The 17,285-nt window shown below is 53.7% G+C and overlaps 1 protein-coding gene across 1 annotated transcript; it reads right to left on the bottom strand.

Moving 5' to 3' along the window:
• Positions 1–653: 653 nt before the first annotated feature.
• CPXM1 (carboxypeptidase X, M14 family member 1) lies at positions 654–7,542 on the bottom strand. The gene is made up of 14 exons (XM_010378999.1): positions 7,297–7,542; positions 5,588–5,749; positions 5,290–5,399; positions 5,014–5,153; positions 4,830–4,920; positions 4,054–4,204; positions 3,868–3,956; positions 3,402–3,525; positions 3,122–3,318; positions 2,857–3,036; positions 2,474–2,771; positions 2,152–2,291; positions 1,117–1,219; positions 654–1,011 (listed from the first exon to the last, which is right to left on the bottom strand). The coding sequence occupies exons 1-14, from the start codon at positions 7,466–7,468 to the stop codon at positions 770–772; spliced, it is 2,199 nt and encodes a 732-aa protein (XP_010377301.1). The 5' UTR covers positions 7,469–7,542; the 3' UTR covers positions 654–769.
• Positions 7,543–17,285: the final 9,743 nt, after the last annotated feature.

Below are 17,285 nucleotides of genomic sequence, written 5' to 3'. Positions count from 1 at the left end.
AATGGGTCGTTTACCTGGCAAGACAGACTGATACACAACTTCCCCTTCAGTCTGGTAGAAACTCATCAAAGCCTATCAGCTATGAATAGTCTGAGAATAGCTGAAGCAAATTCAAATGTTCTCAGCTGACTCACCTTTGGCCGACCCTCCTCTTTGGAGCCATCCCTATCCATACTCCACACCCTGCCCAACTCCCGCATGAACTTCTAGAGCTACTACCTCTACTGCATCCTTGACTGCCGAGTCCTGTTGATCTGCAATGCTGTATTTCACGTGTGCAGCTCCCCTGCACTCCCACGGCACCTAGCCTCCACCCTAGCATGCCTCATAATATACTGAACTGTCCTTTCCCTTGACTAGGAGCCCTAGGAGTTTGAGTGCAGGCACTGCTGATCCTGATTCCTTGCATACCTGGCAATGAGCAGGTGCTTACAGAATGCCTGGCAGCACCATAATGGTACCAGTAGCAGAAGCTGATCAGCAGAAATGAGTTGCTCTGCCAGGCCCTTGGTTCAAGAAGAGCCCAGGTGGGATCCTCTTTTCACACAATGTGTTCAGAAGCCAATGGATGAGAGTGTGCAAGTGTGCAGAGTAGGAACTGAGGCCCATCCCAGGGGGAGGACCTGGGGCATAGAGACAACACGAAGATGAGCTAAGGTGCCCGGTAGCTTTAATGAGCACCTTTTCCTCACTTTGTCCCTCCCTCTCTACTCTTCCCCTTCACATCTTGACAGGTCCAGCCTGCCCTAGGGCTCTTAAACCGCAGGTATCAATCCTTCAGTCCCCTTAGCCGCTCCAGGCGCCTGCGAAGGTCCGGGGGCACCTTGGCCCCAGCTGCCAGCAGCTCGCGCAGTCTCTGTTTGGGAGTCTTGGTGAGCACGAAATTGCAGGGGAAGGGGCCCTCTTCAAAGGTGACCCGACAGTTCCGTGTCACTGAATGGTAGCCCTCGGCACTGGCAGTCACCATGTAGTCCCCTGGGGTCAGCAGACGCCAATAATCCCCGCCCCACGCTGAGGAGAGTGAAGGACATGATCAGGACCCAATCAATGATCCTCTGCTTCTTCCTGGGCCTCCAGCCCTCCAGCCCCTTCCCTTGCCCTCCCAGTTAAACACACCCGTGGTCACATCATGGTTAATCCCATCCACAGCAATGACAGCATCAGCAATCCCAAGCTCCGTGTCCTTGTCCCGCACCACTCCTGCAATGCCCATGCGCACCTGTGTGGGAACAGGTTATCAGAGCCCTTCTCCTTCTGCAGGAGAACGTGACATTTAGTTAACTTGCTGTTGCCCTGCAAACCTGATCAAAGTGGTAGGTCTACTATGTGCCTAGGTGACACTACTTCTGGGAAAAAAAAAAGAAATCTTGATTGATAAATCACATCTGGACTAAGAAAACGATAAATACCTTGTAGGAAGGCTTATCTATCCTTGGGCTTTCCCAGGTTATTAGGCTTGTCTTTGGTAGAAGCTTTGGAAGCTCTGCTTATGGAGCCATTACAAGGGTTATGAGCTCCATGGAACATGAAGCTTCTATGCCAGGACAGCTCCTGCACCTGCCTCACATGAGTCTCTTCTGAGGACAGCTCTGGGGCAGCGCCATGGACCACCACCTAGACTGCAATGGAGGCTCCTCCCACCGGCTCTAACATGGTGCCAGGCTGCCAGCCAGCTGCACTTCCTGTCCCGTGTGCTTCCGAGACAATCTGATAGCAAGCATGGCCCATGGCATCTTGTGAGTCTGAATGCTCAGCTGGACCTTAGAAGAACCCCTGGGCCGGGCACGGTGGCTCACGCCTGTAACCCCAGCACTTTGGGAGGCCGAGGCGGGCGGATCACAAGGTCAGGAGATCGAGACCACAGTGAAACCCTGTCTCTACTAAAAATACAAAAAATTAGCCGGGCGCGGTGACGGGCGCCTGTAGCCCCAGCTACTCAGGAGGCCGAGGCAGGAGAATGGCGCAAACCCGGGAGGCGGAGCTTGCAGTGAGCCGAGATCGCGCCACTGCACTCCAGCCTGGGCGACAGAGCAAGACTCCGTCTCAAAAAAAAAAAAAAAAAAAAAAAAAAAGAACCCCTGGTAGGAGCTGTAGGCTACATGGACAGCAGGAGTGATTCAGGCAGGCTGGGGACTGGGATGCAGATCCGACCTGCTCCAGGTAGGTGAGGAGGGCGTCTTTGTTGTTCTCCCACTCCTGGGGCAGTTCATTCTCATGAGGGAACTTGTCACAGGACAGCTCCACAGTGACCTCAAAGCAGTTGGTGTGTAGGTAGCTGAAGTCATTCATGCCTAAGGGTACCACAGACACTGGTGCCTACGCAGGCAGGATGCAGTCCCATCTTCCCGCTACCCTCCCTTCTCTGAGGGACACTTCAGGGTGGGAACTGATGCCAGCACTGTACGCAACTGCAGGCTGTCTTATCAGGGCAGGGGCTACGGGGCCAGGGCTAACTCCACCCTCAGGCACATACTCCCGGGGACTGTGTGCCAGTCAGCCCCATTGATGATGTTGCCGTGCACGGAGAAGTCCTGGCTGTGGCAGGGTCGGCGGTTGGTGTCCTGCATGGCCAGATTACTGCCAGCATAGACAGTGCTGAGCCAGCGAAACACAGCATCATCTGGTGTGGGTGTGAGTTCGCGGGCAGCCCACGGGGTGCGAGTCATGTCAAATGGGTAGGACACCACGAGCTCCCCGCCGTGGAGGTTGGCACTTAGCACAAAGGGGATCCGCTTCATCCACTTGATTACTGCCCGTGTTTCAGGAGCCACCTGGATGGGGCAGGTCAGGAGGGGCAGGAGACAGAGACAAGGTCCGCCCCCCACAGCCCTCCACTGCTGCCTTCAGAATACTCACGGTGGCATTGGGCAGGGTGTAGTAAGTAGGCAATGGCAGGTGATGGTTTGGGACGATGTGGGGCACCTTCCCATCATCCTGTGCTTCCCACAGTGGTGTGTTGAGGTCAGCAAAATTATGGTTAAGGTCGATGCTCTGGTTGTTCCAGCGGCCCTCGGCCCAGCCCACCAGCTCTGAGCCCTGCCAGGGAAGGGGCTTGTTCAAGCTGAGCAGGTCCAGGCACCAGGGCAGAAGGACAGAGTGACCCTCATGCTGGGTGGCCTACCCGGTGGTAGGCGATCTCATAGCCATCAGGGTTCATGGAGGGCAGCAGGTGAATGCGCATCTCGGTGAGCAGCCGGGTCACCCGTGGGTTCCCTCGCAGGAACTCATGGCACAGGAACTGCATCAGGAGCAGAAGCAACTCCCGCCCCAGGGCCTCATTCCCATGCATGCCGGCCACGTAGCGTACCTCAGGCTCCCCTGGGGACACATGGAGGCTTGCAGTGGGCTCATGCCCAGGACCCTGCCCTGTGCCTACCTCTCCCCACTCCCCTTGCCAGTACCCAGCTCATGCTCCCCAGGCTGGTCCGACATTTCCATCACATACAGCTTCAGGCCCTGGTAGCTCTTCCCAATGCTGTAGATGCGGGTGATGTTGGGGCATTGCTCGTGGACCTGCTTCATCAGCTGGCGGGCACAGTGTAGCATGGCATGAGGCATGGGAGGGGTACGCCCGGGGCAGATCACGTGTGCCATGGAAAGACTTAAAAAGTCAGCGATGGCACAGAAGGGGTATCCCATCATGGCACAGTAGGGGAGCGGCAGCAGAGCCAGGAGGAAGGGGCAGGACAGGGGAGGCACCAAAATAAGGGAAAGTGGGACAGAGCTTAGGGGTCCACAGGAGAGAAGGTTGAGACATCAGGAGGTGGCGGGGGCAAACAAGCACAGTGACAGCAGGTTATGTCCTGGTGGGAAGGGGACATGAGATGGGTGGGTCCTCCTTCCCAGGTCATAGGGGTTATATCTGACCTTCCTCATGGCCTTGTAATTGTGATGCCGAAAGTCTAGAGGGTCAGAGGATCCTGGTGCAGGGGCCTCAAGGAATAGGTCATTGGGGTCTGGTGGAGGTTGAGTTTATGGTAAAGGGTGTGTCCACAGTGAAGGATGCACCCTGCATCCAGGCCCTGCCCAACCAGCCCTGGCCTGACTGCCTACCTGAGACTGGGCAGGCCAGGATCTCTGCCCGGAGGCAAGGTGTGCCTCCCTGGAGCCAGGTCTGGGGCAGCAGGCGAATGAAGCGGGCCACCTGGGGCTCCGGCAGGAGGTTCAGCAATGGAGTTTCTGGGTCTGAATTGGCAGGAAATACCTGGGGGCAGCCAAGTTCTCTGTTGTGGCTGCTCAAACCCCAGAAGCCTGACCCAGGACCCAGGGAAGGAGCTCAGACCTCCAAGCTCACTGTCTCCCCACCTTAGTGGGCTCAGCTAGAGACTTGTACTGTGGATCAAACACAGACCCCAGCCCACAGCCCCTGCCAATGGGCAGCCCTAGGCAGCCCTGCTCTCTGGTTGGACACAGTTCATTAGACCAGTTTGGCCACGTGACTCAGGGGAAACCAATCCTAGAGCTGGCCAGGACTCCACATTGTAGCCTGGGGTAAAAAGAGGTTCCATGAGACACGGAAGTCAGAACCACAAGGAGGCAAGAAGTGATGTGGACGAGTGGCCCTGCGCCAGAAGGGGCATGCCAGGAGGAAGCTGTACCATGAAGTAGCATCCACCCTGTGATGGCATTATCTGGGGAGGATGTGGGCATGTCCTAAAGCAGCTGGCTCCCAATGGTGCCTGTTGTGTGCCACCCTCCTGACAACAAGCCCCACCCCCCTGAAAGCCCAAGCAGGCATCTATTCCTTGTCCTCAGAGGAGCCTCAGCCTAGCCTGGACTGGGTGCCCAACTCCCAGTATGGAGGGCCCAGTCACAGTGGGGCCACTCACCGCATCCATCCCACTGCTGTGGTTCCTACTTCCCCACCAGGTCCGACTGTCGTTGCTAAACTGGACCTTGTATGATGTGACCCAGTCATACCTGGCAGGAGAGGTGGAGAGAGATCATCAGTGCCTCCAGGACTCCCACCCGAGTCCTTCTGTGACCTCCTGACCTAGGGTTAGTCTGCCTCACCTCCAGACAGAGTTCCTGCCCTGTGTGATAACACCCGAGAAGCGGGTGGGGTGCCCAGCGTCCACCTGAAACCACGGATCAGTGTCCTGCTCCTCAGCACACCAGCCTCCATCATATAGATCGCCATCCTCCAGGCCTGACTGCAGACACAGGACATGGTGGTCAGGCTCAGGTGGACAGAGTAGGGCAGGCCAGGACAGACAGGAGGCAGGAGAGACGCTCCCAGGGGCTGCCTTCCCTACCCTGAGACCATGGCTCTGAGTCAGGATTACTGACCTGAATGTTGAGCCGTCCTCGGTGTGGTCCAAGACCAAAGGACTGGCTGCTGGATGCCTCAAGCCGGCTATCTGAAACTCGCAGGGACTCCAGACCCAAAGGAGGACAGCCTGGGGCAGGGATAGAGCAGTGAGACAGGACCAGAGGGAGGGTAGCCAGGGCAGGTGGGAAGCTGAGCCTAAGCTTGCTCCTGTGCTAGGCAAGCAAGGGGCATGCCAGTGCCCATGAGACCAAGAGCTGTGTTGGCAAAGTGCCCTAGGGGCTGCAAGTCTGGGCTGGGCCCCTGGAGAGGAAGTACCTGTTTCTTGTTTCTCAGCGGGGTTGAGGGCCCCTGCTGGAGTGGGGGTCACAAGGGGCCTGGCAGTCACCAGGGGGGTGGGGCGAGTTAGCTTCTTCCGCTTCTTCATAATGACCTTTTTCTTCTTGATTATTCGAATCCGGACATGCTGTTCTGAGGTCCCTTGGGGTCCGAGACGCACAGCATGGGGAAAGGAAGAATGATGAAACCCAGATGGAAAGATCTGCCAGCCCAAGAAGACATGCGAGCCCACAGCGTGGAGCCCACAGCAGGCCACACTGCCAGGATCTAACAGCCTTCACATGACATCAAAGGCCTGCAATCTGACCCCAACCTGCCTCTCCAGTCACTTCCTTGGCTCCTCCTTTTCCTCCCAGATGTCACTACATGCTTGGCCAGCCTCTCTGAACCTCTAATCCAATGGAGAGCTGCACTCAGCCTCTAGAAACTGTTTGGTTGCTCCAAAGAGCTGAGTCTGGCACTTTACCTCCAGGTCTCTGCACTAGCTATCCCCTCCCCTGTAATGCTACCCCTCACCTCTGATTTTTTTCACCTAATTCCCATTCTTCGTTTGCATCTCAGCCCAGATGCCTTTCCAAGGAGGCTTTCTCAGCTCCAGACTCAACATCATGCCCCAAAACCCCTGTGCCACTTCCATTGTTGTGTCTGCCCTCTGGGTTCAGATGGCCTGTCCTGGAATCCATGTCTGCCTGGGTGCTGAGGTTTTCAGGGCTGGGCCTGCCCGCCTGCCCGCCTACCTGCCTGCCCGCCTGCCCGCCTGCCCGCCTGCCCTTCAGCACAAGGCTCTGCACAGGGCAGGCGTTGGGGGTACCCATCGAAGCTCCACAGCTGCCTCCAGAACAGGCTGCCCATTTCTGCATCTGGTGCCCCTGTGCCTTTGCCCGCCGCTTCCTTCTCGGTCTCTCTCTCTCTCTCTCTCTCTCTCTCTCGCTCTCGCTCTCTCTCTCTCTCTCTCTCGCTCTCCAGACTCTCCTGACATCACCCTTCAAGGCCCACTTCCACTTGCCTCCTCTAGAAGCCCCTGAGTGCCATCCGCTTGCGCTTCTCCACTCCTATTCCACATCTGGAAATCTGGGAAGTCAGGCTGCCTTCCTCTCCCGCTCTGCCCCATCCTCCCGGCAGCCTCAGCGAGGGGCTCTCCCTTCTTTCCTTTTGTTCTTTCTCTCCAGCCCTCGCCTTCAAACTCTCTCCTACACAATCTTGCTCTGCACCTTGAGAGCTTTCACCCCTCTGTCTCCCCTCCTGCCGGTTCTGGCCTGTTTCGTCTTTGGTGAAAAGGGAAGGTTTGGGGCTTGGAAGAGGCAGCATCCCACTGGCGCCTGTCCTGGGACTGCTGACTAGGTCTGGCAGGGAACGGGGCTGCCGAGTCAGCAGCCATTGCTCCCAGCAGAGAGTTGAGGGAGTGTGAGTGTGTGTATGTGTGTGTGCACTGTGAGTGTGAGTGTGTGTGCACTGTTAGTGTGAGTGTGTGTGCGCGCGCGCGCGCGTTCGTGTGTGCGTGTGTGAATGTGCATGTGAGTGTGAGTGCGCGTGTGGGTGCGAGTATGCGTGTGGGATGAGTGTGAGTGTACGTGTGTGGGGGTGTGAGTGTGCGTGTGCTCGCGTGTGTTAGGGAAGGGTCGCTCCACGGGGCAGGGGGGACGGGCAGTCGGCTTGCGGGGGAGCGGACCCGCGGTCGGGGAACTCACCGTTAGCCGTCTCCGCGGGCAGCTGTGCCAGGCTGCTGTTTGGGGCCGGGATCGAGCCTGGGACTTTGGTGGTCGCGGGCTGCGCGAGGTCCAGCACCGAGTTCCTGGGCGCCCCCAGAGCCGGGCCGACGGCCGGCGCGAAGGCGGCCAGGGCGAGCAGGAGCCCCCACATGGCTGGGATTCAGTGGAAGGGGCGCGCGGGCCGCGGCGGGTGGTGGGTCGGTCTCTTCCTGCCGAGTGCTCCGAGCCCCCCGCCCCTTCCTGCCCCCCGCCCCTCCGCAGCCTCCTGCCCGCCCACAGCCCGCTGCCCGCCTCGGACCTCCGAGAGGAGGAGAGGGCCGGGAGGAGCGAGCGAGGCTGACCTCCAAGGGGCCGCCCCAGGTCTCGGGACCGCCGACTCTGCCCTTCCTTTCGGCCGTCTGGGGCTAACCAGCCTCACTGGCGTGCTGCGCCTTTACAGTCTACAAAGCCACACTGAAGAAACCAAACATCACCTGGTGGCCATCAAGCCGACTAATAGGAGGCAAAGCCCCGTATCTGAGGAATTCAGCATGACACTTCCCTATTGTCTAAAGCCACATCTGGTACCAAGCTTCCTTCCCAAGAATTTATAAGTAACTAGAATTTCTGTACATTTCCGTAATGCATGCACGTTAAGACCCATTGTGCAACGTTTGCTGACATCAAGGCACCAAAATATCGACAAATGTAACCATTTACCATGACCTAGGTGACTAATGTGGTCCAAATTACCCTACAGTTCCCCACAGGGAGCTCAGTCCTCTCTTGCTGAAGCGCCCACTGCGCTCTGCTGCAGCGTCCTTTCCATTTAATAAAACTTTCCTTTTCAGACCTATACTGTTGTTGATAAGTTATTTTACCACCCGGGAGCCAACCACTCCCCGGTTCCGGAGCTCTGACACCTCGCCTGGCATCTTGGTGGCCCACACAGGGACTTCACTGGGATTTCCCTCCTCCTTTTTCTCTCTGCTTCCTTCCACGGTCTGATTCTTTACTCTTTGGGGAACTGACGGTCCCCGTGGACGCAGCTCTTCGGTGGGATCCTGAAGCCCTAGAGAAGGGATATCTGGCTGTCCTTGCCCTTAGGGGTGAGGGACTGGTTAGGGCTCTTTTCTGTTTTCGGACTGCCAGTGAATCAGCTTGAGTTCTCAGCTTGGTGATTGACAGTTTCTGGCCAAGGGCCATCCCCCAGTGTTACCCCAAGGCCAAGACAAAAGAGCTATTGCTCCATAATACTTATTGCTCCATAACACTCCATAAGCCTTGTCCTGGAAGCGGTTGATCTCAATTCTACGCAGGGATGCCTCAGGGATCTTGTAGTTCCTTGTCTAAACCCAACATGGGTTCAATTAATTCAGTTCCATCCAACTCGTCTTTGGATTGCCTCCTTAAAAATAGTCCCATTGGTCTCATTTTGACCCACAAACTCTTAAAAATAAGCATATAAGGCTGAGCACAATGGCTTATGCCTGTAACCCCAGCACTTTGGGAGGCCAAGGCAGGCAGATCACCTGAGGTCTGGAGTTCAAGACCAGCCTGACCAACATGGCAAAACCCCGACTCTACTAAAAATACAAAAATTGGCTGGGCACAGTGACTCACACCTGTAATCCTAGCAAATTGGGAGGCCAAGGCGAGTGGATCACCTGAGGTCAGGAGTTCGAGATCAGCCTGGCCAACATGGCAAAACCCTGTCTCTACTAAAAATACAAAAAAAAAAAAAGAAAAAAAATTAGCCGGCCGTGGTGGCGGGCACTTATAATCTCAGTTACTCGGGAGGCTGAGGCAGGAGAATCGCTTGAACCTGGGGATGGAGGTTGCAGTGGGCCAAGATGGTGCCACTTCACTCCAGTTTGGGCGAAAAAGCGAAACAACGTCTAAAAAAAAAAAAAAAAAATACAAAAGTTAGCTGGGTGTGGTGATGAGTGCCTGTAATTCCAGCTACTCCGGAGGCTGAAGCAGGAGAATCACTTGACCCAGGAGGTGGAGGTTGCAGTGAGCCAAGATGGCGCCACTGCACTCCAGCCTGGGCAACAAAGCAAGATTCTGTCTCAAAAAATAAAAATAAAAAATAAATAAGATTTTAAAAAGCAAATACTTTGTTTGTAATATTGCTTGGGTTCAATACAAGCTCCCTAATCAATCAATTTGGCCAATTAATGAAACTTTGGATTGCAATGTTATTTTACAACTTAACTGATTTTTTGCCAGAACCTTGGAAAAGATTCAGAAGTCCCATATGTTCAGGTCTTTTTTGCTTTATCCCCAAACCCAAACCCAAAATTACATAAAAATTGTCGTGTATGCTTCCAAGGAACTTCCTCCCTCCCCGATTCTGATGTTTTAGATGATCCTTCCTTTTGCCTATTATACCCTCCTCAACCTGCTCACTCTTCACCTACACCCTCTCCATCTGCTCCATTCCCTAGTCAATCTCCCACCCACATACCCAAATACTTTCTCCCCTTCACATACTCTCAGGGGAGTCACACATGCTACCAGCACAGAGTCCTCAGAGAAATCCCCAAAATAGCTTGCCTCTCGCTGAGATGGCTAATGAAGATTTGGGAACAAGCCGAGTTCGTGTCCCTTTTCTGATCATGTCTGATCTTTTGCAAATTCAATCCAAGTTGGTTCATTTAGTCAGGATCCCTCTAAGTTCATTCAAGAATTTCGGACTTTAACTGTCACCTTTGATTTAACCTGGCAAGATATATTTGTGGTATTAACTACCTGATGTTCCCCCCTCCAAAAAAAAAAAATCTCACATGTGGTCTTTAGCATGGGCAGATGAAACTCATGCTCCCAATCCTAATAACAGAGCTGGGAAGAAGCTATCCCCAACACGGAACCTATTGGCAATATCAGGCCGCCAGTGCTAGCCCAAACAGAGGTAGGGGCAGACAGGATCCTATGGTAACTTCTCCATTGAAAGGAATGAAAAAAAATGTAATAAAACCTGTTAAGTTTTCTAAATTATAAGAAACAATAGCTGGGCATGGTGGCTCACACCTGTAATCCCAGCACTTTGGGAGGCTGAGGTGGGTGGGTCACCTCAGGTCAGAAGTTTGAGACCAGCCTAGCCAATATGGAGAAACCCTGCCTCTACTAAAAATATGAAATTAGCCAGGCGTGATGGTGCATGCTTGTAATCCCAGTTACTCCGGAGGCTGAGGCAGGAGAATCATTTGAACCTGGGAGGTGGAAGTTGCGGTGAGTTGAGATTGCGCCACTGCACTCCAGCCTGGGCAACAAGAGCGAAATTCCGTCTCAAATAAAATAAAATAAAAAGAAATAATAATTTTGTATGTATGGAACTACCTGAAAGCCCTGCCCTTTTCCAAGCTAGACTGGTGGAGGCCATGCATAAATACACAAATTGAAACCCTGGGGCCAGACGTGGTGGCTCACACCTGTAATCCTAGTACCTTGGGAGACCAAGGTGAGGCAGGCTGATCACCTGAGGTCAGGAGTTGGAGACCAGCCTGGCCAACATGGTGAGACCCGGTCTCTACTAAAAACACAAAAATTTGTGGGCACAGAGGTGCATGCCTGTAATTCCTGCCTTTTAACACTTATATCTTCCAGTTTATAATGATTCCACCTACAGATGACTATGCAATCCTAATACCAGCCTGCAACAGCAACTTCCATTTTCATGGGTCTTCTTGCTGGAATCTGGCCTTCCCTCCACGAACAAGTTTTTCATGACCCTTCATTCCCTTCATGACAGAAAGCAGGAAAGGGAAAAATGCAACTAATCGTTTCAACACCCCTTTTCAGCAGGAAGTAGCCAGACAGACTGGACACCCCTCTTCACTGTGCCATTTTCCCTTTCTTGGGATCCTAACAGACAAGTAGACATGAGCATGGAGAAATACAAAGGGTCAAAGATTTGCCCAAAATATTTATCAGCGGGAAAATGAGGAGAGCTAGGATCACCTGGTGGTCATCAAGCAGACCATTAGGAGGCAAAGCCCCTTATCTGAGGAACTCAGAATATCGTTTACTATGACTTACATAACTAATGTGGTCAAAATTACCCTTCAGTTCCCTGCAAGTGAATTCAGGCCTCTCTTGCTGAAGCGCCCTGCTGTGCTCTGCTGTGGAGTTCTTTCCATCTAATAAAACTTTTCAAACCTATATTGCTATTGGTAAATTCTTTTACCACCCGGGAGCCAACCACTCCTAGCTGTCGCTGCCGGGGCTCTGACACCCCGCCTGGCACACACCATTTCACTTAGCCCCTTGAGGCCCTCAGCCTGCAGCAGGCATCTACTTTGTACCATGCGCTACCTCAGGAGTTTTACACGTGGCCTCTCAATCAAACTTCATTTTACAAACTGGTAAACTGAGGCTCAGAGAGGCTATTGACTTGGGCGAGGTAGCAAAGCTGAGAACTTTGGGAAGGAAACTACAACCCGAGAGGAAAAGCTATCCAGAGCCAGAGGCCCCCTGGCAGGGCGGGTGGGACAGAAGAGGGAAAAGAGTGAAGGGAAAATGAGGCGGCGGGCGGGGCTGGGGGGCGACCCGGCGCCTGGGGAGAGGGCTGGTCCCGGAATCCTCCTGAAAGACAACCCAAGGGGCCCAAAAAGAGGCGGCGTGAGGGCGCTTCCCACCACCATCACCAACCCCGGCCCCGCCCCTCCTCTCCTTTCCTTTCCCTCCCCTACTCCTTCGCTCACTCACCCGGCTGCCACGTCCCGTCCCGGGGTTACATAACCCGGAGAGAGAAGCCGGAGCGATAGCCCGCGGGCTGGGGCTGGGGTGGAGAAGCCAAAGCTTCATGCGCGCCCTGACCTCCCCTCCAGCTCCTCGCCCCCAACCCGCATCCTCCTCGGGGAGCCGGCAGCCCTGGGGCTGCCCAGATCCGGAGATGCCCTTTCCGTCCTCCCTCCAAGACCCCCTTTGGATCCTCCATTCCTGGTCATCTCCCCAGAAGGAAGGAAATGCGTCCAGTGGTGTGCCTTTGGCCAGCGCTTGGCCTTTGCAAAGGGCCCTCCAGGGAGATGCTCCCATCCCCACGAGAAGTGAGAAGCGATGCCCAGAAGTGGCCGGCAATCATCTGGCGTAAGCGGGGCCCTGCGCAAATGTTTTTGCGGGGCCACTATCTGTATAAATGGTAAGAATCACCCAAAATCAGCTTGTCGGCACCATTCTGGCGGCCCACGCTCACACGAACCCCAGAAAGAAATAGCGCACCGCAGTCTGGGACTGGGGCCCACCACCGGCAGGGACTACCTCATAGGCACCGGTCCTGGAGCTCCTCAAGGCATCTGGGCTGCCCCACTCACACAGGGTGAAGAGCTAGAGGACTCCCGAAAGGGAGTGACCCCACAGGGCCCACGAACAACTGGGTCCCGCCTCGGGGCGCCCTGCCTCGACAGCGCTGCCGCATCCCAGGCACTGGATGGGAGGACAAAGAGACAATCCAGGGAAGCGCTGCACAGCTGGGACTCCCTGGGGCAGATGGGCAGCGCGGATGCTTCCCGAAGGTGGGAGGCCGCAGTCAGAACAGGTCCCGTGGGCTGCTAAGCCTTCCGCCAAAGACCAAACTGGCCACCTCCAGGTCTCTGGTCCCCACACCCATCCATGTTTCTCAGGAAAGAAGGAGGGGGCACAAGAAACAGAACATCTCAGCCTCCTGAAGCCCCCACCCCCTCCAAGCCCTTCCCCACACAGTAGGCAAATTGTGTCAAGTTCCTCCAGGCTTAAGTCCCCAATGGGTTCACCTGCAAGGTCTTCATGACCAAGTTCTTCCTGCCCACGTCTTTCCCATTCCATCTGCCTCCCTATTCCCTGGCTCCCATCCCTTCAGTCACTCTGGCATTCTAGCTGCTCCTCCCACGCACCAGCCCACCTAGCCTCCTGGCCTTTTCACTTGTGCATGAAGTTTGTCTTCTCAGTCAGATTTCCTTTCAACATCACCTGCTCCCAAAGGCTTTCCCTGACTACCCTGACTAAAACAAACTCTTTCACTTTACACACTCTATCCTCCCACCCGTTTAAATTATTATCTTAAAGGCACTCAATACTGAGATGATCTTGCTACACTTACGAGTCGGCTGTTCAGGTTTCCCCACCCCCAGCAGGAGGTAAGTACCCCGCCAGAAGAACTTTGTACCCAAATGTCCACAGCTGCACCTCAGAGCCTAGAACAGCCACCTGGTCCCTAGTCAGCTCTCATAAAGTGTGTGTATAACATATTCAAGGTTAGAGGGGACAAAGCAAGGCTGAAAGGACCTCCCTGACAGTGCCAGGTTTTGCAGGAGAGGACATGGCAGGCCATGAACTGAAAGACCAGTTCCCAAAGTGACTAGGGTGGAGCGGCTGGCACCCTCTCACCAATCTTTTAGGGGCCAGGTCTGCAGGATGCAGACCTTTTTTCTTTTTTTTTTTTTTTTTTTTTGAGACGGAGTCTCTCTCTGTCTCCCAGGCTGGGGTGCAGTGGTGGGATCTCAGCTCACTGCAAGTTCCACCTCCTGGGTTCACTCCACTCTCTTGCCTCAGCCTCCCGAGTAGCTGGAACTGCAGGCACCCGCCACCATGCCCGGCTAATTTTTTGTATTTTTAGTAGAGACAGAGTTTCACCGTGTTAGCCAGGATGGTCACGGTTTCCTGACCTCGTGATCCGCCCACCTCGGCCTCCCAAAGTGCTGGGATTACAGACATGAGCCACCATGTGTGGCTAGGATGTTCCACCCCTTATGTCTCCTGCACCCACCCCCCATTCCCCTTCCCACCACTCTGCACTCCCTGCCCCTCTGCCCTATTGCAACCCTTAGGACCCCTTGGTTCCCTGCTGTGTCTCCTGAGCCCCGCAGCACCTTCTCACACTCTTCTCCACTCCCAGCCCTGCTGCCACCCCTGGCCCTTGCCACTGGCTACCTGGGACTGCAAAGGTACAAGCATCAGGATCTGGAGGTGATAGCTCCTGGGGCGGAGGGGTAGGTTTGAACCCAGGTACCTGTATAGCCAGATCTCATCTACCAGGAGCCAGGTAGATCTTTTGTGGTCTCACTAGGTGCTACTGAAAAGGACTGGATAGTGGCACCTGCCTAAAAGAGATTTTAATATAAGGGGTGGGCTAGGAATCTCCTGCCAGCTCCCTGGTGTGGTTAGGTGGTTGGAGGGGGAGAGGATAGGTGACTCTGGTGACACACAGGCTTCGTTTCACGTCCCACTTCTGATGTGTATTTTGTTTGGCTATCCTTGGGCAGTAGTTTCACTTCCCTGAGACTTAGTTTCCTCATCTGTAAAATGGGAACCGTATCCTTCTCCCAGGGTTGCTGTGATGATAAAGTGAGATAATATGGGGCCTTAGGGGGCTCCTAGATTAATCAGATGAATTAAAGGTGGGGAAAACAGCATAACACAGCCCTATTACTCCTACATACTTAGATGGAATAAAACAGTATCAAGGAAAAGAAAGGAAACTGTGTGTCCAGCAGTACAACTAAAAGTAGTAGAATCTACTGCCTGCCTGTGCCTCTAATCTCCTGTGCCTGGATGCTAAAGCAGAACTCACTCCCTGTGATGTAGGTGAGCATTGGTGGAGCCTCACATGGGACCAGGATGCACAGGGTAGCATCTCCCCACGCACCCATTCTCCCCTAATAACTGTCCTCCCTAGCTTTCTCTCCTACGTACATCAAGGTCTTTGAGAGCCTTGCTTCAGAAAGTGTGGTTAAAGACCAGAAGACCAGCAGCAGTGGCATCCCCTGGGAACTTGTTAGAAATGCAGAACAGGCCGGGTGCGGTGGCTCATGCCTGTAATCCAAGCACTTTGGGAGGCCGAGGCTGAGCAGATCACCTGAGGTCAGGAGTTCGAGACCAGCCTGGCCAACACGGTGAAACCCTGTCTCTGCTACAAATACAAAACTTGGCTGGGCGTGGTGGTGCATGCCTGTAATCCCAGCTACTTGGGAGGCTGAGGCAGGAGAATCGCTTGAACCCAAGAAGTGGAGGTTGCAGTGAGCTGGGATGGCTCCACTGCACTCCAGCCTAGGTGAAAGAGCGAGACTCTGTCTCAAAACAAAACAAAACAAAACAAAAGCACCTCTGCCCCAGACCTGTTGAATCAGAATCTGCATTTTGTTTGTTTGTTTGTTTGTTTTGAGACAGAGTCTCGCTCTGTCTCCCAGGCTAGAGTGCAGTGGCCCGATCTCGGTTCACTGCAACTGCCACCTCCCGGGTTCAAGCAATTCTACTGCCTCAGTCTCCTGAGTAGCTAGGACTGTAGGCATCTGCCACCACACCCGGCTAATTTTTGTATTTTTAGTAGAGACGGGGTTTCACCATATTGGCCAGGCTGGTCTCGAACTCCTGACCTTGTGATCCTCCCACCTTGGCCTCAGAATGTGCATTTTAACAAGACCTCCAGAGGATTCAACCCCAGGAGATACATACGCGTGTTAAAGGCTGAGAAGCACTACGTGGTAGTTTAGAGCACCTCCACATGAAATGCAGGAGATTCACAACATTCTGAGTTTTATCCCTGGTATTTGATGCTGTCACTGGTAATTTTATCTTAAGCCACAAGAGTATATCCACATAACGTTTCATTTATCCTGGGAAGGAATATTCCTGATCTCCACAGCATGACTGTTGATTTGTTCTTTGTAACTAAGTCATTTTTATCAAAATGCTACAAAATATAGTTTTGGTTTTGTTTTTTTAGAGACACTGTTCTGCTCTGTTGCCTATGTTGGGGAAAACAGCCCCATACCACCTAGCGGTTACCCTGAGTCCGGCGGAGACAAAGGAGTTAGAAAGAGGCAGAATAAGCGTTTAAAGGGCGGGTCCATGGACCGGAGGGACCGGAGCATCGGAGCATCGGAGCATCGGAGGCTTGCTCAGGGCCCAGAGCTCTCAGGCTCCGCCCAATTTATTGGTTTACAAGCTCTTTGTTCTTAGGGCAGATGGGAGGAGGAGGAAGCGATGAGGAAAAGGATTAATCAGTGAAGGAGAACTGCCGGTTTCTATGAATTTCCTTGAGCAAAGGCGAGTGTCTAAACTACTTCAGATCTTTAACTGGCCGGGTGCAGTGGCTCACGCCTGTAATCCCAGCACTTTGGGAGGCCAAGGCGGACGGATGACGAAGTCAGGAGATCGAGACCATCCTAACACGGTGAAACCCCGTCTCTACTAAAAATACAAAAAATTAGCCAGGCATGGTGGCGGGCGCCTGTAGTCCCAGCTACCCGAGAAGCTGAGGCAAGAGAATGGCGTGAACCCGGGAGGCGGAGCTTGCAGTGAGCCGAGATCGTGCCACTGCACTCCAGCCTGGGCAATAGAGAAAGACTCCGTCTCAGAAAAAAAAAAAAAAAAAAAAAAACAGAAAAAAAAAACACTTTAACTTATCAGGACTTAAATAGGTGGGAGTGGGTTTCAGGAGGAGCCAAGATGTTTGAGTATACTCCACTGCTTCAAGGGAGTGTTATCTGCCTGAGCAACCTGTGGAATGCCGCTGAGTGGTTATGCTCTCGGGCATAAAGACATGAAGGCAATAGGGAGACGTTTCTCCTCAGAGGCCGCCCATGACTTCCCATGGGTGTCTTACATAGGCAAGACTAACTCAGCTGGCACCCCAGAAACTCTCTTTCCCACAGCCTAAGCTGGAGTGCAGTGGTGTGATCACAGCTCACTGCAGCCTTGAATTCCTGGGTTCAAGCGATCCTCCCACCTCAGCCTCCCAAGTATCTGGGCCATATGACCACGCTCAGCTAATTTCCACGTTTTTTTTTTTTTTTTTTTTTTTTTTTGAGACGAAGTCTCACTGTGTTGCCAGGCTGGAGTGCTGTGGTGTGATCTAGGCTCACTGCAACCTCTGCCTCCTGGGTTCAAGCGATTCTCCTGCCTCAGCCTCCCAAGTAGCTGGGATTACAGGCGCGTGCCACCACACCCGGCTAATTTTTTAGTAGAGACTGGGTTTCACTGTGTTAAAATTTCATCAGCTACTTGAGTGG

Source organism: Rhinopithecus roxellana, chromosome 13 (genome assembly GCF_007565055.1).
Source record: "Rhinopithecus roxellana isolate Shanxi Qingling chromosome 13, ASM756505v1, whole genome shotgun sequence".
NCBI classification, from domain to species: Eukaryota; Metazoa; Chordata; class Mammalia; order Primates; family Cercopithecidae; genus Rhinopithecus; species Rhinopithecus roxellana.
The sequence above is the reverse complement of the archived record's forward strand: the minus strand, read 5'-3'. Positions and strand labels throughout refer to the sequence as shown.